At 41.7% G+C, this 25584-nt stretch overlaps 1 protein-coding gene across 1 annotated transcript in view; it reads left to right on the top strand.

The window, feature by feature from the left end:
• Positions 1 to 25584, top strand: part of GAD2 (glutamate decarboxylase 2) — a 73502-nt gene that overhangs the window by 1798 nt on the left and 46120 nt on the right. The window contains exons 4-8 of the mRNA XM_037037216.1: positions 909 to 1142; positions 5703 to 5793; positions 6343 to 6455; positions 10426 to 10541; positions 23763 to 23842. Of these exons, the coding sequence (XP_036893111.1) occupies positions 909 to 1142; positions 5703 to 5793; positions 6343 to 6455; positions 10426 to 10541; positions 23763 to 23842 (634 nt within the window). The remainder of the gene's footprint in view (positions 1 to 908; positions 1143 to 5702; positions 5794 to 6342; positions 6456 to 10425; positions 10542 to 23762; positions 23843 to 25584) is intronic.

The following is a 25584-nucleotide window of genomic DNA, read 5'->3' as shown; positions in this document are numbered from 1 at the left end:
GGCTTCCAAGCCGAGGGCGGAGGGCGGAGGCCGACCTTTGGAGAATCTTCACCTGGAAAGTGACTCACGCAGGTCCTGTCCCCTAGGTCTGAGACCCGAGTCCAGCCTCTGCGCAGCGCTGGGCTCCCACATTGCAAGGGGGCTCTGGGGCCGCAGGGCTCTTCTCCCAGCGCTGCCCTCGGCCTGCCGCTGGCAAAAATGCCCGGGCACGCAGAGATCTGGGTTGCCTTCTTTGACGCTGCTGAGGCCTAGGAGGAGACTCGGTTTCTAGTTCAGAACTGCAGACTTTCTAGGTCTTTAGATCGCAAGAGTAATTTGTAGCTGGTGATTTCACTGGAGAACGATTCTATTCGCATGAGACCTGTACGCGTTTTTGCTCCCTGTGTTCAAACACCTAGCCATCCCAATGCACGCGCGCCACACACGCACGCGCGCGCGCATACACACACACACACACACACACACACAGAGGCTTTGGAAACAGCGCACCTTCCTAATAGGCCAGAGACCCTAACTAACATTGCATGTTCCACTCTGCCTGGTTTGCCCAAAGGCGTTCCTCAAACATTTCTGACACGAAGAATTTCCATAAGCATTTAGAGTGATTTACTGAGAAATAACATTTAGGATGAACCCGGTAAAGACGCACACTTTTAAACATAAAGCAAACAAGTTTTGAATTAAAATGCAAGAATTTAGGTGGGGTTGGGGGAGAAATCGTAATTTCTCTCATCCTTCCTTCTTTGAAAAATGCTTCCCTTTTAAAGAAAAAGCCGTGCGTTTCCAAAAGCTTTTTAAAAAAAACACATACAATCGCTCATGTCATAAAAAAAAATTGCCGGATCAAGATCTTGCCTGGGTACTTCCACAGTAAAATTAAAACGTGGCGTTTTGATTCCATTCCTTAGATCTGCTACCAGCGTGTGATGGAGAAAGACCCACCTTGGCGTTTCTGCAGGATGTTATGGATATTTTGCTTCAGTATGTGGTGAAAAGTTTTGATAGATCAACCAAAGTGATTGATTTTCATTACCCCAATGAGCTTCTTCAAGAGTATGATTGGGAATTGGCAGACCAACCACAAAATTTGGAGGAAATTCTGATGCATTGCCAAACAACTCTAAAATATGCAATTAAAACAGGTATTGTCCCATCCGAAATAATAAAGCTTTTTTCTTTCACAATCTTTTTTCTATAAAATATTTTGTTTTATGGAGTTGCTGATATTTTCAAATTTACAAAATTATTTTCATCATTTAAAAGTATTAGAATGATTCAAACCAAAAGCAACCTTTACTATTAGTGTTAATGCATCTGAAGTTGATAATATCAGAAACATTATCTAATTATAAATTGTCATTTTACATTGCACATAGTTGATCGTGGGGATTAACCACTGATGTAGAAACAATCATTTGTCAGCAGAGGCTAGTAGAAGCTATGCAGAATGCAGGGAAAGGGGGACCAGGGAAATGAATGCTCAAAGAAACATGATCCAAACAAGAGCCCAAATACTAATGTAGTGCTGGTGATTTGCTTGGCACAGAAATGGTCAGAAATTGGACAAACCATCCTATGTAGTTACTGAACCAGAGGGAAAACATTTTGGCATTGTCTCAAATGGCCAACACTTCAGTTTTGAACTCCAGGTTGTCTCTATTTTTAAAGAAATCTACACAAAAGAAAACACAATTCAAACTATGTTAACAATTCAGCCATATTATACAAGGATGTGTGCTTCATTGCCACTCTGTATATAAGATAACGGACAAAAAAAGGGGCAAGGGACATCAGATATCATTAGGAGCAAATTTATTGCTTTTTCATAGTACCTTCATACTCTACTTATTTTATAGTGCCAGGTGTACCATTTATTTGGATGCATTTTAAGTTTTTATTTTGTCTACACAAAACCAGCTCTTCATCTCCCCCACCATGATTACCTCTTCCTTTTCTACATTGTCTTTAATCATCCTGATACACAGCAACACCACTTCATTAAAATAACAAAAATATGTATGACTGAATTTTCCAGTGGGTGGGGAGAAGGGAGACTTCGTGAGAAGGGTGTAGCTGTTTGATTTGGAGCTAAATTTGATCTGTGTCATTCTAATCAACAACAAACACTTTAAAAATGTTTGCTGTGTGATTTCAGCTTTTCATGTGTGTGTGGTAGGGGCGTTCTTTGTATGTTCTTTATACCAAGAGAGAGGAGGGGTATGCATAGAAGAAGCCTTAGGAAATTGATTTACTGAATTATTAGTGGCCACTTCTGTGAGACTATAGGCTTGGAGCTAGGCATAAAGGGAAGCGAATTTAGCTTGGTGATTTCTATCAAACTCAATCTGTGCAGTATGATTTTTGAAGGCTTATTAGATATAATTCTCAAGTACATTCATGGAGAATCAACATGATATATATGCTAGGCATTAAAGATGTTTTTGTTGTCCTCCCAGCTTTTCATGTATCTGTAAGTACAAACCTGAACAATCTTTCTAATTCATTTTTGTTTGAGCCATTCCCCTCACCTAATATTTAAATGTTAATAGTAAAATGCTACCTGTTTTTTTTGCTATCAAACCAAAAAGAATCTATACCAACGTTATATATCTTCATCCTTAAAAGCTGGTGGTGTCTGAAATACAATTTAAAGAATTAAGATAATGGCAACTGCAAGTCAATGAAAATCATTCTGTCTGTCAATGTTCCATTTAGTGTCAGGAAAACATACATCAACTCAATATGTTGATTTTTACTATAATACTTGTAAAACTTTTGGTCAAGTGTAGCTCTAATGCATGTTATTTGAAGTTCAGGAAAAAAAGATTGATTAAGTTAGATTTCTAAGCAAGGCATATTGATAGTAATGCAATATCAGTATTATTCATAACATAAATAGTCTTCTTGTCTTCCACCCTACCCTCAAATAGCATTTCAAAGAATTAACAGTAGTCACCTTCTTTTTTTCACTAGAAAGTGTATAGGTTTTTATGGTTATATCTTGACAACTAGTACTATTTGAGGTCTGTAAAGTAGTTGCCACTCTGCTATCATTAAGCATTTTAATGCTTCTCAAGAGATTCTTTTATAAAAATGCATCTTACCATCTGATTTCTAATTTACACTTGGGCTCCAAGCCTAGAGAGGAGTGAAGGGCAATGGGGAAATACTTTTAAATTATGCCTTCATGTTTTGTTAAAAATTACCTCTGTAAGAAATCTTTAAAACTGGAAACTGCCTAGAATGTGCATGAGAGAATCCTGGGAAAACTAGCGTTCGTGGGAGTCCGTAGATTTGGTGGTGGTGATGGTTGGGTGACGGAAGGGTTAAATGTTGTGTTGAGTCTTTTAACCAAACCATCAGACAAAGGAATTGAAACGTCAGTGAAGTGAGGCCTTCCCTGGGTGCCTGTTGCCAGTACAAATAGAGCAGTTTGGAAGACTTTGGGCCCCTCCCCCGCTGATTATGGACAAGCAGTCTCTGCATCCTTCCTGGCTCACTTGCTAATCTGCAGGGATCGTTCCAGAACTGGGAGCAGCTGTAATCTCACCTTTCAAATTCGCTGTCTCCCAGGCTGCTCAGGCTACAGTGGCCACGGGATTGCTGGCGCAAAGCCTCACAACACAGGCAGCACAAGGTCTGGTGGGGGCAGCAGCAGCTGGATGCCAGGGCTGCCTGCACAGCTGGCAAACTCCGAGGCAGGTCTCTCACACCCTTTCTCTCAGAGAGCCCTGCCAGGATTCCCCTGCAGCTCCTAGGGGTCGTGTGAACCCAGCAAAATAATATCTGCAGAAATCAAGAGATCATGTTGTTCCAACCTGCCCAACGATCTCTCTGAATTTTCACATCATTGTCAGCAAATGAAAAACTTGAGGGAGACCAGGTGTAATGGGAGACCAAGGTCAAAAATATATAGAGAGAAGGGAGAAGGACCATTGAAACATCAGACTTGTTTATACAGTTTCCCAAAGGCAGTCATCAGGGGGGACTGGCCTTTTGACAACCTGGGCCATGACTCAAGCCTAGGAATCTCTCTCGATTATATGCAGAGGTTTTCATGCCAAAGTTTCCATAGACTTAAATAGTGTGTGACACTATTAGACTTAAATAGTGTGTGACACCCCAGATTCACAGAGAAAATGCATGTGAATTGGGAGAGTAGGTTAATGGATGGATTAGCTAATCCTTATTAATTTCCTCGCTCTAAGGAAATGGCTTAAGGAAGAGAAATGCAGGGGCACCAGGAGGGAGAAGAGGGCTGTGATATCAACTGTGAGCGCTAATGAAATGGGGAGTCAATGAGGCAGAGAGGAGCACAGGGCTGTTCCAGACAGGCGGTGACAGTGGCAGCAGGGGCAGCAGAGAAGGCTTTTCCACTTTCTGTGGACGCACAGACTGACAGGGTCAGCATCAGACGGCCTGGAAGAGGGGGAAAACATAGAAGGGCACTTTTACACCATGGATGGTAAAACAATGGCGGAATGGCAAAGAGATCAGGTGGAGAGCTGCACAAAACCCAATCTCTTTCAAATGTGCTCCTTTCTGTTGCAGCTCCTATCTTTTCTCGGCATCTAATTGTCTAGCCACAAGCTGGATGCTGATAAGAGAGCACTCCAGTCCTAGAGATAAAGCTGGGTGTTGACCTTTGTCCCTGCTTTCCCCAGGCCTTTCTTTATCTTGTTTTGCTCTTGCTGGCTTGAGACACTCATATCCCCAGGCTTCAGACAGGTGTCCAGGAAGTGTCAGGTGCCTTTTTATCAGATGCTATTTCCATAATTGTTCATCTTCCCAAATTTTTGCTGCTAACTTACAAATAGGCTTTTTTGGAGCAAGACAAGGAAGAGGAATTCTAATAAGATACTTACCATCACATTTAAAATAATAGCCTCAAGAGTATTTGGATGCCAACTCCTCCAGAGTGTCTTAGAAACATCCAGAAATTAATTATATAAGTCTTGCTAATGGACTGATTAGTCCATGGACTGTATCTTCATATATCCTGCTGACAGGACAATGATATTGACCGTATTCGGCTTTATTTTAAATCGCACCTAGGAGAGAATTCCGTTGTTTATAATTACGTACTTCAACCGAAAAGAATGGGCAAGAATTAGGTTTGTCCATACCATCATTAGACAATCATCACCTTTTGAATCCCAGACAAACCATGCTACAGAATGTCCTATTTTCTCATTTTTGCCTTGCCTTTTGTAATCATCAGCCATTTGTCACTGATATTGTTACAAGTGCTGGCATGCCTGGCAGATGTCATGGTATGACTGACTCCAGAGCAGCTTCGACAAGAACAGACTTTTAGTAGCACGGGTGTGAACAAGAAAAGCCTGTCTCTGGAGAGCTTTGGGTTGCACTGGCACTTTCGCCTGCGAATATATCAAAAGACTGCTAGGAAATAAGCTAGTGTCCACCTTGCAGACCACATTTGTTATTTTTAATAGGGAACATTTAAAGGACAGTTTTAGAGTGTGTTTTAAGAAATATCAAAGATCCCAGATAGTCTTCCTTGTTAGAGGAAATGTTCCTTCAGGGTGAGTGTGTGTGCACATGTGTGCACGTCGGGTTTCTGAATATGGATGTCCTCTTACTGAAGGATCTTTCAAGGTTCTTAGGTAGAGAAATTATGTGTTGAGAGGCATTTATTTTCATTGGATGGAGTCCTGATTCTGGTATTCCATTTTATTCAGGGCATCCCAGATATTTTAATCAACTCTCCACTGGATTGGATATGGTTGGATTAGCAGCAGACTGGCTGACATCAACAGCAAACACTAACATGTAAGTAGTTAAATGTGCTTTTGTGTAATATAGGATAATCATTAGTGAGATTCCATAGTCTTTATTCTATGTCTCACGTGAAAATCTCTTTTATTAAGGAGCACCTAAAATGGATGGACTAGTATGGATGTCAGATTGACTTCAATGTTCACTCAAGCTTAATAGGATATAGTCCTCATAAGACTTTCATGCAAGCTATACAACAATTTTTAAACACAGAAGGGAATTTTTTGCATTTTGGGTAATAATTATATATACATATATATTGGAAAAGAGAAATGACACTTTTATTGTCTTTTAAATAGTTCTTTCTTTATTTAATGTGATAAATGACCCTTGTGACTAAGCCAATAATTGAAGTTCTTCACTTTACAAATATATAAAAAAGAGCAAACCTTTTAAAAGACAATTTTCTCTCTGCTTAATGTATAATCATAACTTCTGTGAAGGTAGGGTTTGAAAAAGGAAATGGTTCTGTAGATATTATAATGATAAATTATTTCTTTGAGTTACATACATAAAATGTGGCCATTAATTACTGTATTTCAGGTTCACCTATGAAATTGCTCCAGTATTTGTGCTTTTGGAATATGTCACACTAAAGAAAATGAGAGAAATCATTGGCTGGCCAGGGGGCTCTGGCGATGGGATATTTTCTCCTGGTATATGATATTTCAACTTTTCTTTGTCTATCTTTCTTCTGGTATACAATGTGCTATTATGAACCTAGGAAATCTTAAATATCTAGTCTGTATTTCTGTTTAGGTTAAATAGGCTGTATATTGATCAAAAGAATAAGTGCCATTAAGTACATGACTATTGTCCATGCCTCCAAACAGCTATCCCATGCTTAAACATTAGTTATGTCTGTTCAAAAAGCACACAAGCAAAGATGATATTTGCCCAGTACTTCTACCGGGATCCCACACACAAGACGTAGGCATCATGTGAAACAAAAAAAAAATTCATAATAAGAGAATTCACTCTCCATGTTCTTCCCTGAAGTAGAGAAAGGAAAAGGATAGCAGCCTCTTTTAATAAAGCATTTTCTGTTTGAGAGTGCATGACAGGCAGATCTACTTAATAGATCCTAAGTACCTTGTCCCTTTCAAGCAACAAGCAGAGAAGCTGATTTACACTAATTTCCAGGAGGGCAGAGAATGCCTAGGGAGACAGTTTGTTAGAGCTCAAAGAGAAGGTGATGATTTCTTCAAGAATTTTCTAATTCCTTCTCTTCTTTATCACGCCATTAAATCTCCTTCATCCTGCCTTTCACTACCCACCATTGCATTTTAAGCTCCATTATTTACACCTCTTCCAGCCAAGAGAATCAAACTGAGATAAAGCCCTGCCCTTGGTTCCCGGTGTGTTTGTGACCTTGGTTCAATGCAGAAAAGAAACAGGAGTTCAGCAGGCAGTGGGAAAAAAGAGTCACTGACCCGTGAAAAAGAAACCTGGTGTGCCCATCAGCACCTAATCAGTGGCAGGGAGGAGGTCATCCTAAAGGGGTGGGCGCTCCCTCAGGGCTCAGTACACCGAGCCAGCTCCACACCTGCCACTCTGCCAGGCCTACCAAAGGCCACACTGTGATCCTTCTTCAGCAAATCTACAAAGACAAGGGTATGATGAGGGAGAGATAAAATAAAGAACTGGTGGGAAGAAGACATGATCAACAAGCAACAGTGTCCTCAAGGCCAGACCTTAAACCAAGCAGCTTTACCGACACGCTCAGATCTGCTGTTTCATTTTGTTTTTAAAAATATAGCACATTTTTAAGGTGCTGAAGGAAACCCTGTTAGTTAATTTGTAGGGAAAATTAGCCTTTTCTTTTTAAGTTGTTGAACAACAGCTGTGATAAATTTTATGCTCATTTTTATTTTGTAAGGAACTTAGTACTTAGTTTTTTGTCTGGAAAAACATTCCCTAATGAGGGAACTTTGCCATTATTGCCTGGAGCTGATGCTCTTAAGGTTTAGGGTGTTTTTCACAAGCAGTTAGGTAGGGTTCAGAAATCAACATCATTTCTACCTTTATTCTTTCTCCTCTTATTAGGTTAGTTGTGTGATTGAGTTGTTCCTGAGGGAACCAGGAGCATCCTGGGTTCTATTTTAGTGGTTCCCAAGAGGGAGGAGAGAATTTGCTCCTAGGGACCCTGAAAATTTAACTAAAGGGGCTTAGGGCAGGCCTAATTTATCTGGCTGGTCTTGGAACCCACCTGCCCCAGAAAATGTACACCCAGAGAAATCATCCTCTCTGGAAGTTCTGCTCAGCCAGGTATGGACTAAGCACTTTCCAGATGCCCTCATCAGTGACAGGAAATGATGGAGATATGGGGTTAGACAAGACTTGATCATAAGGCTCATTCTTTGGACCCTAAAGGCCCAAAATGGAAGAAGTCACAGATGCCACGCTACAATATAATGTAGATATCACAAAGTGGGGAGGGGACAGAAGGAAAGGCTATTGGCAACCTGTTTCTTCTCTGCTTTCTGTAGACATTACACAGGAAAAGTTGATAGCATCCTTAATCACCATTGGATGCCTTTCTATATAGCAGTGAGCCTTATTCCTGGAGTAAAGGGTCTTATGATTTAAAGGGTGGGGATAAGGGGAAATCGCATGTATTATGTGCCTGAGACCTGTTACGTCCCATTGCCTGGGAATAAGCATGAAGGGCTAGGTCTGTAGCTGAATATATAGCTCAGCTGTTTGCCTTACGCTTCCATCTATAACATTCAGAATTTTTGTGCTTTGTAGAAAGCCCTTTGGGATATCCAGAAAAAATTCATTTATGTGACATCATCTGTGCTGACAGCCAAAGAGAGCTGAGAACTCCTCACTGCTCAGCAAGTCATGAAAGCCCCAGGGGGAGAGAGAAAAGGCTTGGCTTAGTCACAGACCTTTCCCTATCTACAGGCTTTTCAGAAGGATTCAGGGCTTGCTTTTGCACCCTTTCTTTGAAAGATTCAAGGGCAATAAGTGCATGCAGAGCTTGTGCCTCAGTCTCCCTGCCTATGCTCTGCCCTGTCCAGGGCCCAGTAGCCTCTTCATCTGCACAAGGGCTGCTGACCCCTCAGACAGAGAATGACTAAGGTGCAACCTGATGGTGGGGAAAGCAGAGCCAGAACCTCCTTGGATAAGTGTCCTGTGAAATGCATTTTTTGTGTGTACATCTTCTCTGTTGTCTTCTCCTCTCTTCTCCTCAGCCTGTTTGAGAAGAACGAGGGCAACAGTTCTCAACAAGAGAATTTTGGCCCTAGTTTCCCCCCCAGAGGACATCTGGCAATGTCTGGAGACATTTCTGGATGTCACTCTGGCAAAGCATAGTGCTGTGGGCAATTGTTGGTTAGAGGTCGGGGATATTGCTAGACCCCCTACAATGCACAGGATAGCGCCCCAAAATATTAAGTGCCAGGGTTGAGAAACTATAGCTAGAAGGTAAGTTCCTTTAAAACCTGCTCCATTTCCCAATAGCATCCTACACAGTCAGACTTTTACACAGGGTGTCTGCTCAGAGCAGGTCTGACCTAGATTCTGCTTGTCCCATGTCTCTGGGGTCCAGAAGAAGTAGGAATCGTCCTCATTCTGGCTGATGGCAGAGCCAGGATGATTGATGATTATTCTGTGTCAGGCTACTTGCTGGTGTCAGAGCCAGGGCTCATGAAGCAAAGATCATGCCCACATGGGCCCTTCAACTAGGTACAGAGCCCTTCTGTTCCTCAGCCCCATGAAGAGGAGGGAACTCAAAGCACTCACATAATGACAGGGCCTGTGCATGTCTCTCTTTGGGGGAGAGAGGGAGATAGTACCTTCACTCTGCCTCATGATCTCACAACTTCCATATCAGCATATACATTTACATGCACCACGGTCTGTCTTCTTCCTGAACAGGAAAAAATGCTAACCTTTCCGAAATCTTTCCTTATCAAATAAAACTCTGCATATTAGATACACATTTTATTATATGAAATCCTTGATAATGACAGAATGACACAGGAAAAGTAATTTAGTATGAACTTAAAATTCCCTTAGTTGCATGTCTTTCTATAATTATAAAATAGGATTTTGTTAACTCTCATGAGTATATGTTCGTATAATGATATAATATGTTTAAGAGGGAAGAACTGTTTAGGGGGAATTAACAAATGACTACGATGAGATAGGCTTGGATATTTGTTCTCATCCTGTAAGAATTGTTGATTAATGGTCCACTTCATTAACAGCAACTGATTTGTCTCAGTTCAAGTGCAAGGCATTATATGAGCTGAAATGAAAAGAAGTAAGTCTGCTACCTGAGGCTTCAAGTCAAATTTTCCTAGGCATGATACAGAATGGCCACATTCACAAGTTGGGAAGGAAGGCAACACTTTCTCAGTTCTTAAAAGTTTCTTCAAAGAGGCCCCAACAAGAGCAGAATGGACTGCAGTCCCCTTAGTGACAGAGATGGGCAGGGAGGGGGAACGTCCACCCTATGGTGGAGCCCAGTGCTCCTTCTCCTTCGAGGATAGCCAATAATGTCTTCTCCTGTGTCCAAGGCCTCCACTCTAGGTCAGTGGAAATAGGAATGTGGCTTGCATATTGAATGATGTTGATAACCATGAGAAAAGGTAACTGTGTTGCTGTGCACTTTAGGTGGCGCCATATCTAACATGTATGCCATGCTGATTGCACGTTTTAAGATGTTCCCAGAAGTCAAGGAGAAAGGAATGGCTGCGGTTCCCAGGCTCATTGCCTTCACATCTGAGCATGTATGTGTTTCTATTCTTTCCAAGTTTAAGGGTATATTCTGTAAAGCCCAGTTAAAGGAATGGTTACTTGGAAATGCAATATCCCTGGATGTTCTTTTTCTAGAAGATAACTCTTGGAAAAGAATGAGGGAAGAGAACAGCTGAGTGATACAAAGGGGTGAACTCTTTTGTCTTTGAAATTCAGGAAGATTCTCAAAGAGAAATCAGGAGGTTTTCATCTGCAGTTCCTACAGTTCATTTTTTAGTCATAATGTTTTATGTTGGGAGAACAGTAGGAGGAGAAAAAGCAGAGTCACTATGAACTCATTTGGACTATCCATACTGTGCCTATATGACTCAAAACTCCAAAGTACCCTGTTGATTCCATCTTTGTGTTTAAAACTTCTGATAATATATTCTACCCTCATGGTGTCTTGAACCATTTAATATTAACCCTTGGCAGACTTAACCAGAGACTTTTTTATCACTGTAGAGAAATAACACAGTGATCTGTCATAGTTGATCTCTGGACCAGATCTGTCTCAGCTAATCACAGGCTCCTACCTACCACAAACTGCTGGCCAGGCAGGATGCTGAGACCTTGGGCCTCCCTTCTTGAATGCCAGGGAATAGCATTTCATATTCCCTCCATCTTCAAAGAGCTATTGCCATTCTCCTTACTACCATGGAGGCATTGAAACCATGGCCCATCCTGTTCACATAAATTGAGCTAACAGCTCTGCTAGGCAGCCAGCTTTCTCTTGCATACCAAGGTAAAGCAGACACAAGCTCAAAGCCACAGTGCTGCTGTGTGAATAACATCGTGGTACAGAACCATCCCATCACGCAGGCCTTGCAATGAACAACACTGTTCTGAAGGTGCTAGGTAAGCATTAGCTGCTGCCTAATTCCTGAGATTGATCCTTTAAAACCTTGTCTCAAAGTAGTCTAGGGTCTGGAAAACAATTGCCTCAAAGATCAAGAAGCCCTTGGATGGTGGGGGGAAAGGAAATAAAGAGGGATGAGAGGTATCTATAGGGAAGCTAAAAGCTCCTGAAAGAGATGTTAGTCAGGAGAAGCAAGAAATCATAGTGGGCCTCGGGTCTACTATGGGAATTTTCTCTTTATGGGGTGTGTGTGTGTGTGTGTGTGTGTGTGTGTGTGTGTGTGTGTGTGTTTATAAAAAAGGAAACAAGGGGCAAGTACAGGTTGGAAGCCAGTGAATACAATTCATAACCACAGCAATACCCATGGAATCAAATGGAACTAATTATTTATGTTAACAAATTGTCTTTAGCATCTTGTTTTTAGTCATGTTTACCACAAACTTATGATTTAAAACAACATGACTGCATTATCTTACAGTTCTGGAGGTCAGAAATTAACATGGGCGAGGCAGGCCAAACTCCTTCCAGAGGTGGTAGGGGAGAACCATTTTTCTTGCCTTTTCCAGCTTCTAGAGCTCACCTGCCTCCTTGGTTCATGGCCTTCTTCCATCTTCAAAGCACAGAGTGTCTTCAAATCTGTCTCTCTCTGACCTCTGTTTATGTCACCAAATCTCCTTCTCTGGCTCTGACTCTCCTATCCCCTCTTTCCCTTGTAAGGACCCTTGTGATTATTTTGGTCTGTCCACCCAGATAACCCAGGATAATTTCCCATCTCGAGACCCTTAATTTAATCACATCAGGTCCCTTTTGCCATATAAGGTAACATATTCCCAGGTTTTAGAGACTGGATATGAACATCTTTGTGGAGAAAGGTATTGTTCAACTTACTACCTCCACCGTCAGCTAATTTTCATTTCTCAGCTTCTCCAATGCTAGAACAACACGACACAATTTCTTTCTAATTACCGTTTCCCTGCAATGGATTTGGACCCCTACATAGTTCAACGTTGCTGTATTCCGTCTCAAAAATTCCAGATGATCTCATATTGGGTATCTTTTTCTTTCGGCTCCAATGCTGATTGCATAACCTGAAATGAGGTTGGTCAACCAGCAAGCTTCCCTGTGCTCTGTGGTTTCTGCTTGAGTTTCTTCAGCTCAAGCTTCACACAAATTGACTTAACCTTACCCAGAAAGTTCAGGTCACATGGCCTTGGAATAATTTTGCTATAAGCAATCATTTTGCTTATTTTTCTTCATATTGCAAACTTAGAGACTAATTCTTTATTTCTAGGGGAACGAAAGGTAATTCAGTTATACGACCACCCTTTGGTTCTCCCTCTTCTTTCCTGGATCTCTATCCACATACATAATTATGAAAGAGCACTTAAATTGTAAACTTGCCCTAAAATACCAACTGGTCCTAACTGCAGGCTTATTTTGGACAAACAAACTGCTTTTCTAATGTATAATATATCTTATACACCATTATATCTAATAACTATTCAACCATTTCCAAACACTCCCAATGTACGTTAGCTCATTTGATTCTCACAACAACCTTGTGGAACAGGCAGAACAGAGATTGTTAGTATTTTTTAAATGAAAAGGGTACATTTTTAAAATGAAGAGTTATCTATGTAGGCAGAACCAGGAACATGGATTTCCTGGCTCCCAGACCAGTGAGCTCCCTGCCCTGACTACCAGTGTAGAAACCAGATTAAAAGATTCAGGCTCAAAGATTTGTACAGAACAGTTAAATTGATTGAACATTTTCTATCTCCCCAAATCACATTTCCACCAAGAGCTTTTTCTTATTGTGAAGGTAATGTTAAATTGTTACCTCCACCCACTGGGAAATAAAACAAAAAAACAAAACCTCCTTTTTATCTCACAGGGCTGGGCTGGAGGGGGGTTTTAGTTTATTGCAAGCACTCCTATGTCTCCTTGAACATTCAATCCACACCATTCTGGACAGGTGTGCCCTTAAATGGTAAGTGCTGCCCTCGAAGCTCCAGGTTAAAAGGAAACTCAGCCCCATGTCTCGTTCTCTTTGATCTTCATACCTCAGGGCTATTCCATTCCATCTGTCATTTAGCGTAGCTCCTTCAAGCTTCAGACCAAACCATACATTCCCCTAGTCCTTGCAAATTTTATAATCCCTATGTCTCTACAAGCCCTAGACATAATGACCCAGACATAGATCTCCATAGGCTGAAGAAAGAAAATTACTAAGTCATGTCTCAAATGACTTTTCTCCAGCCCAACTTCCATCTTTACGTAGAGGTTTCTGTTCTGAATCGCTTAACCTGCAGGGAGAGAGGGTGGTGGATGGGCTTCTGTACGGGCCCAGTGAAGAGAGGGAGAAGCTGCTGCAAGTGTTGTCTCTCTTCACGTTCTTTGAGAGTTTCTAAAGCCCACAACTTTTGGGGAATCAAATGAGAGCCTCAAAGAACTCTTAACTGAGTGCTTGGATCATAGGAAATCTACATTAAATATGAAGTACTTAAAAAAACAAAATAATACAAAACAAAATCTTTTTTTGTAGAAGAAGAAACCAAGTTTCAGCCCTGACTAATGTGACTCAGTGGGTTGTGCATCATTTCTGAAAACCTAAAGGTCTCGGGTTCAATGCCTAGTTAGGGCACACGCCGGGGCTGTGGGCCAGGTTCCCTGGTTGGGTGCATGCAAGAGGCAACTGATCAATGTTTCTCTCGCACTTTCCCCTCTCTTTCTCCCTCTCTTCCCCTCTCTCTAAAAAATTAATAATTAATAAATAAATAAATAAAATTTTTTTAAAAAGAAGGAAATCAGGCCCCAGAGGTGGAAGATGCTTTGCCCAAGGTCATGGCCATTTAGTGACAGAGTCAGATCTGAAACTTCAGTCTCCCAATACTGCTCTTACAACTGCTAGACAGAATGACCCAAACAGCACTCTCTAGGTGGCTGCTATACAATCACTTGTAGTGCCTTTTCTCAAATCTTGTTTCTCTGCGTTGGGTATTCTAGTGCTAATGTAATTTCCAGTTCTATTGGACCTGCTCAAGTTTCTGTCCTGAATACTGAGTTAACAGCTTGACATGTTTGAAGCAACAGAGATGGAAATGGCACTGGGAAACATTGTCTTTCAGCACCCGACCAGAAACTTTACACATTTAGGAAGGGGAGGGTCATCTTTTATTTTCTAAATGACCCATCACTCTCTCTCTTGCACTTCACCAAAGCTACCCATTTCCTTTCTGTCCACCAAAACAGACTACAACTTTCTCTAGCTGATAAGTAGGGCAACACATTAAAATTTTGTTTGTTCAATCGAACTGTTTTCTTGAAGTTTTGAATAGGACTAAATTAAACAAATAGTATTGCTGTGAAGAACATTAGAAGTAAATAAATTACTGAGTTGAAACAAGAGAAAGAATAGAAGCTCCTAGTGAAGAGTTCCAAGATTATTTTCCCCCAAAATATAGAATAACAAAATCTCAGAAATGGAAAAGCTCTTAAAGATCATCTGGTCCAATATGCCTTCTTTGTTAGAATTCTCCTCACTTTCAAAAACTTTTAGTGATAGAAAACTTGGCAAAAATTAATCTGAGTTTTAGGTTCTTTAATGAATGTAGGTTTAGAGAGAAGCTCAGATCCCAGCTCATCTCTCTCTCTCTCCCCTCTGAAAAACCCAACCATGAGTTTAATTTCAAATACCTCTTATTTCCTCATGTGACACAAGATCTTCCAGAAATAGTTTTAATAAAACAGCATAATTGCATCTAAGAAAAATGTTCTCCATAATCAGGAAAAACATTGGGATCTTTCAGGCCAATCACCATAACTAACTCACTCAACTTTTCGCAAACCAGCCCAGCTCATGCTCACATGTCCAGGGACCAGGCACCAACATTCTGCTGTGGCCCCTCACAAAATGAGCCCACTTCTCTGGGGAGGTGATTTTCATAATTGCTTTGGAAACACGTTTTTCACATAACAACACTATTTGAAAGGGTTTCAATTCCAAAGATAGGTGTCTTTGATGAAAAAAAAATCTAATGGCAACCCAGGCAGCTTAGAAAAAGACAGCTTCCATATAGTGATTCCCATTAGACAGATTCCCTTAGGTAGAGTTTAGCCTAACAGAACTTTCAGTAAGTGAATAGTGATCCAAATTCAGCCCACCTCTAGCACTCCCTGTTCTGCCTCCTCTTCACTTCAGGGCCCCCAACTCCACTGTGTTATTTTCTTCCTCTCCCCAGTCCCATCATATCCTACTTCCAGGAAAGGACCTGAGAGCCATGACAATGACTGTAAAACCTAAGTGTTGCTTCTCCTGGGGGCATTTCCAATGCAATAGGAGACAAAGAAATGAAGAAATAAGGCACTGGCCAGTGAGATGTTCTCTTCTTCCTTCCTTCCTCTGCTCAGCGATGCCATGGGCCAGGCTCTGCTTCAGGCCTGGAGAGACAGCAGTGAGCACAACAGACCCAGTGCCTGTTCTTGAGGAGCACTCCTTGTACTAGGGGAGAAAGGAAGGACAAGGAGGGGATGTCCCCTTCCCAGTGCGCCTAAAATCACATTCCACATTGGGTGACTGACTCCCTTGCTCTGAGTGCCAAGTCAGGAATAACTAGATAGATTTGTTATCCTTTACATTAGTGGATGAAGTCCATAAGCTTTGCAAGTGATGACAAATGATGGCAGGACCTGCTCTGCCACCTCCCAGGACATGACCTCAAAGTAGCTAATCATTTCTTCCTTGTCTATAAACTGGAAATTACGATGCCCAGCTCACATAGCTGTTGGAGGATGGAGTGAGACAGTACATGCTAAGGGGTAGAGCACAGTGCTAGGCCTTCAGTAAGTACTCCACAAATGGCTGCTAACATTGTTATTATAACCAGCCCCGACATGAGAAAGAGTTGAGCCCACCCAGGAGGCAAATTGGAGGCAGCAGGAAGGGTGGTGACATGCTTGGTGACGTATCTGGGGGCAAATCATTGCTTTAAGATGAATATGGCCTCTCTCTTAAATTACCAGAACAATACTCAAGGATCCACAGCCTGAAGAGAGTTTAGAAACTCTATTAGTACTTGTATTGTTACCCTGTAGCAGCAGTCCCCAACATTTTTGGCACCAGGGACCGGTTTCATGGAAGACAATTTTTTCACAGATGTGGGGGAGGTGGGGGGTGGGGTACAGGAGGCATAGTTCCAGTGTTAATACAAGCGGTGTCTACAAACTGGAGGTGGGGAGAGACGGGGGGCGGAGCTGCTCAACTCTTGCTGGCCGTCGCTGTCCCTAACAGACCACAGGCAGTACCAACAAACTACAAACTTAGTTTGTAGGCTGTGGCCTGGGGATTGGGGACCCCGGCTCCGTAGGGCATATGTTTAGGTTAGGACATAAAGTGAATTGACATTAATTTTGGCTGAAGATTTCAAAATTCTGCTCAAGGAAACTACAGAGACTTAAGAATGGTTTCTCAGGCCTGGCTGACGTAGCTCAGTGGGTTGAGCGCGGGCTTGTGAACCAAAGGATCGCGGTTTGATTCCCAGTCTAGGGCATATGCCTGGGTTGTAGGCCAGTTCCCAGCGGGGAACACACGAGAGGCAACCATACATTGATCTTTCTCTCCCTCTCTCCTTCCCTTCCCCTCTAAAGATAAATAAATAAAATCTTTTTAAAAAAGAATGGTTTCTCAGTGGGTATAAGAGTAGGAGAATAAGAAGGAACACACACCTGTGGATCCATACGACTTCATATTCCATTACACTTACCTTACCAACTCTGCTGGGAAAGGAATTCATCACTGAAGCTGATTAAATGGTAGCTAGCTTGCCTAAATAAAGCCAGGTGTCCAACTCAGGTCATTTTGTCTCAAATGACCTCTTTCTTTTTTTTAAAGTATATTTTATTGATTATGCTATTAGAGTTATCCCAGATTTTTCCAAATTTGCCCCTCTCTGCCTAGTACCCCCATTCGCTTCAGCAACATCCCCCCTTAGTTCATGTCCATGGTTTAAGCATGTAAGTTCTTTGGCTTCTCCATTCCCTATGCTATTCTTAACTTTCCCCTGTCTATTTTATTCCTACCAATTATGCTTCCTAATCCTTGTGTAATTCCCCCATTCTCCTCCTTCCTCCTCCCCACTGATAACCCTCCAAATGATCTCTATATCTATGATTCTGTTTCTGTTCTGCTTGTTTGCTTAGTTTTTTGTTTTGTTTTTCAGATTCAGTTGTTGACAGTTTTGAAACTGTTGCCTTTTTAATGTTCATGGTTTTGATCTCCTTCTTCTTCTTCTTCTTCTTCTTCTTCTTCTTCTTCTTCTTCTTCTTCTTCTTTTTCTTCTTCAATAAGTTCCTTTAACATTTCCTGTAACAATGGCTGATGGTGACCAACTCCTTTAGATTTACCATATCTGCAAAGCACTTTATCTGCCCTTCCATTTTAAGTGATAGCTTTGCTCCAGTAATCTTGGATGCAGGTCCTTGCTTTCAGATGCTGGTATGTTTGGCATGTCCCAGAAGTTTCTCAGCCTATCCTAACTTTTTTAAATTCTTGCTTCTTTTTGTTCTGATTGAATGTTTATCTCTTCCTTATGTTCCAAATCATTGGTGTGAATCCCAGCTTCCTTCCCTTCTTTGTTGGTTTTCTGTAGATTATTCTTTATTTCACTTAATATGACCTTCACTTCTTCCTTTATTTTTTTGCCATAGTTAAGGAGTTCTCTGAGCATCCTGATAACTAGTGTTTTGAACTCTGCATTTGATGGGTTGGCTATCTCCATTTTGTTTAGTTCTTTTTCTAGGGCTTTGTTCTGTACTTTCATTGGGCCATATTTCTTTGTCTCCTCAATTTAGCAGACTCCCTGTGTTTGTTTCTGTGTACTAGGTAGAGCTGCTTTACTACCTGTCGTAGTAGCCTGGCCTATGTACAAAAGGCACCTGTAAATTGCGTGGGGTGGAGCCTTAGGTAATTGGCAGGGTGGGGCAACCTGCCTCACTGCCTTGTGGCTGTGTGGGGTGGTCTCTGAGAAGGGACAATGCCACTGCCTAGTTTCTGGCAGCGCACCTGGCACTCTCCTGTTTCTAGTCACGTCGCCCCCTTCCCACGTGCGACTGGCAACCTTCCAGCTGCTGCCTTTGTGGTGGATTCCAGAGTTGGTGGGTTTGTGTACATTCTAAGACCATGCTGGCCTTCAAATGACCCCTTTCCATATACATTTACATTTCACTTTTCTCAGGATGCTAAAGTCATGGAAATAATTGCTTTCCATTGAGTGATCACTGTGACAGGGTCAGTGTTGTGTTCATATTTGACAGCAAATATCCTTGGATCTCTTTTTCTGTCAACTTAAGCATTGGACACACCAAGATCTTTTAACACATCCTTTGGGCAAAAGCTGACAGTGGGATGACTTTAAACTATAGAATTAAATGTGAATAATAAGAAAGCATCCTCACAGAAATGCCTTGTGTATACATCCACATTACCTCTGCCTCACAGAGTGTCTAAAAACATGGGTGGTGACACCCTCCTCTCCAAATCATTAATTAGAAATCAATGAGGTGGTCTCACAGAGTATGAGCTTCTTTGTAAATCAAATGTTTTAGGGAACAGGAAGATCTTTACTCCGTCCGATGAACAGAAATAATAACAAGGGCTACTAGTCTCTCTGATAATGGGGTTATCATTTCCCTCAAATCTCAGGGTGTATGTAAGGCAAACCAATGGATATGTGGAAAGGGCACAAAGAAGCTGGTGGACAAGTGAAACTGTTGGTCCTGCACTTGTTAAGGGGAGGAGGGGTGTCCAAGACAAGGCAGGGAGTCAAAGTAGTAGATTCCAATTCATTCATAGGTTGTGTTTCAAGCTCTACTTGTTGGGGGTCCTCAATGTATGATAATGTGTAGTCCATTCACCTCTGCTTAGTGTTCTCCCACACACACTTTATTCACTCCACCCCTGAGGAGAGGGCGTAGGTATTGGCATAAAAGGATCAAGTCCAAGAACAACTGACAGAACTTTTTAAAAGGTAAAGCTTTTGATACAATGTCAGAAGAGTTAAGAGCTGATATTTCAAACCTAGTGTGTCTTTTCTCTTTACTTGATGTCTCTGGTTGCTTCTTTCTGCCCCCCCTCCCGCCCCCGCAGCAGCTGGTCTCTTTAGAAGGGCCTACAGCTGCTTCCTGCTTAGAAAGGACCCTATTTCAGGCTTTCTGGGGTGGGTATGAAGAAGACCTGTGGACTTGCTCTAGAATGGGCCTTGGACTAGAGGCATTGGGGTCCATTTGGCCCACCATCATCTGGCCCCAATCACCAAAGCCACCTTTCAACATTGAGACTTGTGGTCAGAGATTTATAGCAATAAATATTGGATATTTCCCTGGATTTGTTCTCTGAGCACATGGTCAAATTCAACAAATGTTTATTAATTGTATGCTACAACAAAGTTTTGCCCTTATGTAGCTTATGTTCTAATAGGGGACAGACAGTTGGTAAACTAATAAATGTTTAATGTCACATGGTGACAAAAGAAAGGGTTGGTAATGGGCTATTCCACAAGATGCTCGTGAAGGTCTCTGTGGAGATGATACATAGCAGAGACCTACAGTGAATGAGGGAGGGAGCCATGAACATATCCGAGGAAGGAGTTTCCAAGAAATGGAACAGCAAATACCAAGGTCCAGAGGCAAGGACAAGCTTAGCAAGCTCACAGAAGACCAGTCGAGCCAGGAATATTACCAAGTAAAGAGCAAGAGGAGGAGAGATAGGACACAAGGTAGGGGATGGAGGGGTGAAGGTAACTAGGTATTAAGGGCTGTCTTAATAATTATTGTGTTCCCTGAAGTCTTGTGGTCCACTAGGCAGCTAAATCTAAGCCTCAGTTAAATATCTGGATGTAACTAACAATGGGTTGAAAGCATTAATGCAGCTTTCCAAACTGCTTATCTAAATTGGAATAGAGGAAGAGAAACCAGCTTGTCAAGACACTGAAGTAGTTTGTCCCATAACTTTCTACTATTCTCCTTACTCTTATCATTCCTAAAGACAGATAAGATTTAGCGTCCCCAATAAAGAAGGAAGGAGTTCATTTGCATCCCCCAGCCCCAGGGCTAGATGAAATAGTGGAGCACATGCCTGTGGTCTCTCATTCTTACACATTTTCACTTTGGACAATCAAACCCAACACAAACCCAGAAAGCCTGCTTACTTTTTTACTTATAGTTATTTTATAACAATAAAATCCCATACTTGTTTGCACATGTTTTAAATGTCAACTGAATCATGTAGCCTATATCTAGATTACTTATGTCTTTTTTTAAAGATAGAGAAGTTAATCTTGATTTGTATAAATTTAAAACCATGTGAGTTTTATTATCTATTACCCTTAAATCAAAATATGATTCAGTTCTGAATAAGCACTAGATTCTACTTGGGAGATGCCTATTGTTATTCTTTCAAAATCAGGGTGGAGAAGGCAAGAGGGGCATTCATTAGCTCATTCCCAAGCTATTTTATTAATGAACTGATTATGACAACAGTCTTGATGATTTAGAGGACACAGCTGAATTCTCACAGCTTCCAATTTTTGTTCGTGGTCCCACTTGGTGAAGCTGCCCCAGGCAGTCAGTCTATTCCTCTACTGTTGCCCTTTGGCTCTCAAGGCCACCCAGGCCACATGCCACCTCGTTTCCTCTGCTCTCTTTAGACACTTGGTCTCCAGGTTCCCCCGCATCTGGGATACTGCTGTGCTCTGGTTCTTCAGCAAGTGGTTCCATGAAACATGGTGCCAAGGATTAAAAATGATTCTGCACATGTTTTCTCTCCAGTAGAAAGTGATGGGCCAGTTAAGCTGTCTTCATTGTTTCTTCCTTATTCGGCAGTCTTTCTTTTTCTCTCAAGTTCCTTCCTCTTTATGGGTCCTTTGCTATTTGTGGACAACATTTAGCTATTTCCCTGCTCCCTTTCCTGAAAATATAAACAGTGTCTGGTACCTAATTTTCTTTTTCATGCCTCATATCACGTTTGTTCCCCATCTTTAAGCTTTCTGTTTGGGCATGTGTTTGCCTTCAAGTGTGTAGCATTTGGTACAGTGATCAATTATCCTGGTTAATTGCTCCTCATTTGAGAATCCCCATTCTTTCTCATTAAAGACCAGACAAGCCGACTTCCTCTCATTGACCAGGTGCACCAGATCTCTTACTTATCCCCAATTTGCCATTTGGCAGTTTAGTGCTTACTTACCAGCTCATTCACTGAGGGGCTAATTTGAGTAGCTTGTGCTTGCTCAGTAGGGCAGCTGTTTCTTCTGTTCTTTGCCCTCCTGGCAGTGAGACTTAGTGTTGTTTTCCCTTTTTCTGAGGGTCACCCATGGATCTGCTAAGTAGGCAAGAGAAGGCACTTTTGTATGTGGGGGAGACATGCATCTTTGCAAACCCAATTAAGCTCTCTCTCCTCATTCCCAGGTACCTTGGTAACTAATGTCCACTTTGTCTTTCTGGGATTGTAAAATGAGGCTAATGGCCCTTTCTCATTACTTCCCAGCAACACTGGGCTTTTTAAACACCTCTATTTCGTGCCTTGTTTACTGGTTTACATTATTTGCTCTTCTTTTACATGTGATTTCTTCTTGCTTTTGTAACACATCCCCTAAAAAATATGTGTGTTAGTAGTTCTTACGCTGCATGTTTAAGAACTCAGATGAGTCAAAAGTGGGCAAAGAGAAAGTATACTCTGGTACCCTAAATTAAAATTCCAGTCAGCAGCCCTTTGGAGATATAAATTGAGGCAGCAGCTTCCCTTTCCGACAGCTTAATGATCTGTAGTTAATAGTAAGAGGCTGCTGGGCAGATGCAGTACATGCAGCTGGGCTTAGATTTGCCTCTCTCAGCTTTCCCAATTGTGCAGTGATTCCTACCCAGAATCAATAACCAAGAGCACAAAGATGTGGTGATGCCTTTTCAGTGTGGTGTTTTCCATACCGTGTTCTGCCCAAGCCAGGAACCAATGCCTCCTTCCTGAGCCAACCCCAGGCTGGACAGTCACCTGCACAAACAGATAACCCCTCCAGTAAGTCTAGGACAAAAAGTGCTGAATTTAAAGTTATTCTCTCCTCTTACCTGAGTGCATGCAATCTCACAGAACTTGAGAGAAATTGAGTGCAATCTCTTTGCAGCAAAATATGTTTGGGAGCCACATATACACTGATGGAAACAACTTACGTGTTCTTAACCCTGTATTAAAATTGGCTTGGATTACTGTGTGTTGGGGTAGCCGATCCTTTTACAATTTGCAAGGTCTTACTATTTTTCACTTTTCACAAAGTCCAAGTGAATTCTACAACAACAAGTAAACAAACAAACAAAAAACCTATTCAAAAATAGGGGAAAGACTCGTATAGACATTTCTTCCACCAAGATATACAAATGGCCAATAAGCATGTGAGAAGATTCTCAGTGTCACTAATCACTGAGCAACTACAAAGTAAATCCTTAATGAGGTATCACCCCACACCCATCATAATGAGAATTATCAAAAAAAAAAAAAACCAGAAAACAAGTACAGATATAGAACAACCGGAACCACTGGGCAGTGCTGGTGGGAGTGGAAAACAGTGCAGCTGCTATGGTAAACAATATGACAACTCCTCAAAAACAGAACTGCCATAGGACTCAGTATTCCCTGCTTAAGGATACTCCGAAGAGTGAAGAGTGGGGCTGAAACAGATATCTGCACACCCATGCTCATAGCACCCTCATCCAGATGGCCAAAAGGCATAAGCAAGTGGCCATTGATGGGTGAATGGAAAAGCACAATGTGATGTAGACATACAGTGAACACTACTCAGCATTGAAAGGGAAGGAAATTCTAACATATGCTACAGCACAGAAGAGCCTTGAGGACATTATGCTCAGTGATATAAGTCAGACACAAAAAGACAAAGAGTGTATGATTCCACTTCTATTAGGCACCTAGAATAGTTGAGTTCATAGAAACAGGAAATAGAATGGTGGTCACCAGGGGTTGGGAAGGGGGTGGAATGAGGAGTTATTGTCTCCTGGGTACAGAATTTCCCTTTTGCAAGATGAAAAAAGTTCTGGAGATGAATGGTAGAAATGGTTGCACAAAAATATTAATGAACTTAATAAGGTCACTGAACTGTGTGTGCATTTAAAATGGTTAAGATGGTACATTTATGTTATGTATATTTCAGCACAATTTTTTAAAGCCCAAGTAAAGGATGCTTTTTTTCTCTCAGCAATCCAGGCTTTGGAGGGACAGATTAGAAACAGAAGAAAATAATAACTGGGGGAGTGGATCTTGACTTTACAGGCAACTAATTCTAAATATGTCTTTTTACAGAGTCATTTTTCCCTCAAGAAGGGAGCTGCAGCCCTGGGCATTGGAACAGACAGTGTGATTCTGATTAAATGTGATGAGAGGTGAGCATGAATATCAACCTTTGTTGGTTAGCAGTTTGCATATTCCACACATATACCTTTTAGTCCCAGAACAGGCAATGACTGTGGGACAGTAAACCCGCCTCCATCCTGGCCACTGCCACTCACTTTCTTTTTCACAGGGACTCTCGCTTGGAGTACCAGGGCAGTGTCCCACTATGCCATGAAGCCTTCCACTGCCCTTGACTGAATCAGAGCCTTTGTGAATTCAACCTAAATATTCTGCACCAAGACGGTGCATGAGGACACTTAAGCAGCAACCAGCAACTTGAGCACTGACTTATTGTAATGTCATCATTCTAGGCATCATGGACAGTGTAAACTTAATGACCTCATTACAGAAGGGGGGACATTTTAGTGAGCGGGGAGTAAATAATGCCCCAGCTAGTCATCAGCTTTGTGCTGGAACCAGAGGGGAATCCTTGTTTTAACTGACACCCATACTTCATAGGCACTCTGTGAATAGCTGTGGGAGACATTTAAAAGCATTTTCAGGGTATTCATGTAAATTATCATTGGCTTATTTGTCTGAAACCCGTAAAGAATCAAATACATTGAGTAAAAAATTTCACTAAAGGGAACCACTTAGTCAACCACTTATTTTTATTACACAGACACTTATGATTGACCACCATATTGCAAAGCTCTAGAAAAAGATAAGGCATGATGCCCATGCCCTGAGAGTATATGATCTAGATGGAGAGAGAGGTTGGAATCAGAAGAGACATTTTATGGTTGAATTGTGTGGCCCTGGGTACATATTCTATACATTGCTAAGGCTTGAAAGGCTTCATGCAGCAGGGAGGGCTTGAGCTGGATTTTTAAAATTGGAGGTGAATTGGATGGGGGACGGAGGCGGGGCAGTTGGAGAACACGGAATGCCTTGAGCATAGCCCCAGAGGTAGGAATGAGCCTGTGGGGCTCCCGGAGCTGGGCCTGACCAGGGGTGAGGGGAGGGAGAGCAGGGCAGGTAGGGCAGCCGTGTGGGATTTTGAAAGCTCAAAAAACCAAACTGAATAATAACCACATCTCCCTCAGGGAGATAAAATTACAAGAGAGTGCCACTTTCTTTGTCACACTTTTATATAATTGTCTGATTTTGTTTGTTTGCAAGGAACACACATTTCTTTTACAATGAGGAAAAAAGTAATGTTTTATTTTCCCTTTTGTTGGGGGAGGGGCGTGGTAGCTATATAGCATTTGAGCTTGATGTGTCTGAAGCTCAGGTAACTTGCAAGCACTTTTACTGAAGGGCATGAATGAAACCACCCTTCATGACTCGGGTAGTAAGACGGGTGTGAAATGACAGAGGATTGGAATGAGGTGAACACATTTTGAAAAAGGAACTGCCTCCTATTTTTAAGGCTACCAGTGTTCCTCACTATCAGGTAGTTAAGAAGTAAGATTTAAGAAGAAAACTAGCACACACGCAAATTGCTAACTGGAGATAAAGGTTTAAAAAACAAATAATTTTCTTAATCTGTAGCCAAATGGTTATAAGTAATGAGCCTATACTTCCGGGAAGAATTGCCTGACAGGTCCTGGTTTCCAATCTAGTCAGTTTTCCTCCTCAGCTCCACTTGTAGGTGTCCTTGAGTAGAATCCCAATGGGCTGAGAGATGACCTGGGAGAACAGAGGGAGCCCTTGACTCCACTCCTTACTGCGCCAGTATTGTTGCTTCTGATCCTGTGAAAATCAGGTTGTGACCAAGGAAATGGCCTTG

This window comes from Sturnira hondurensis, unplaced genomic scaffold (assembly GCF_014824575.4).
Source record: "Sturnira hondurensis isolate 20B ecotype Veracruz unplaced genomic scaffold, ASM1482457v3 Scaffold0022910, whole genome shotgun sequence".
NCBI classification, from domain to species: Eukaryota; Metazoa; Chordata; class Mammalia; order Chiroptera; family Phyllostomidae; genus Sturnira; species Sturnira hondurensis.
Note: the sequence above shows the minus strand (reverse complement) of the source record. Positions and strands in the feature narration are given on the sequence as shown.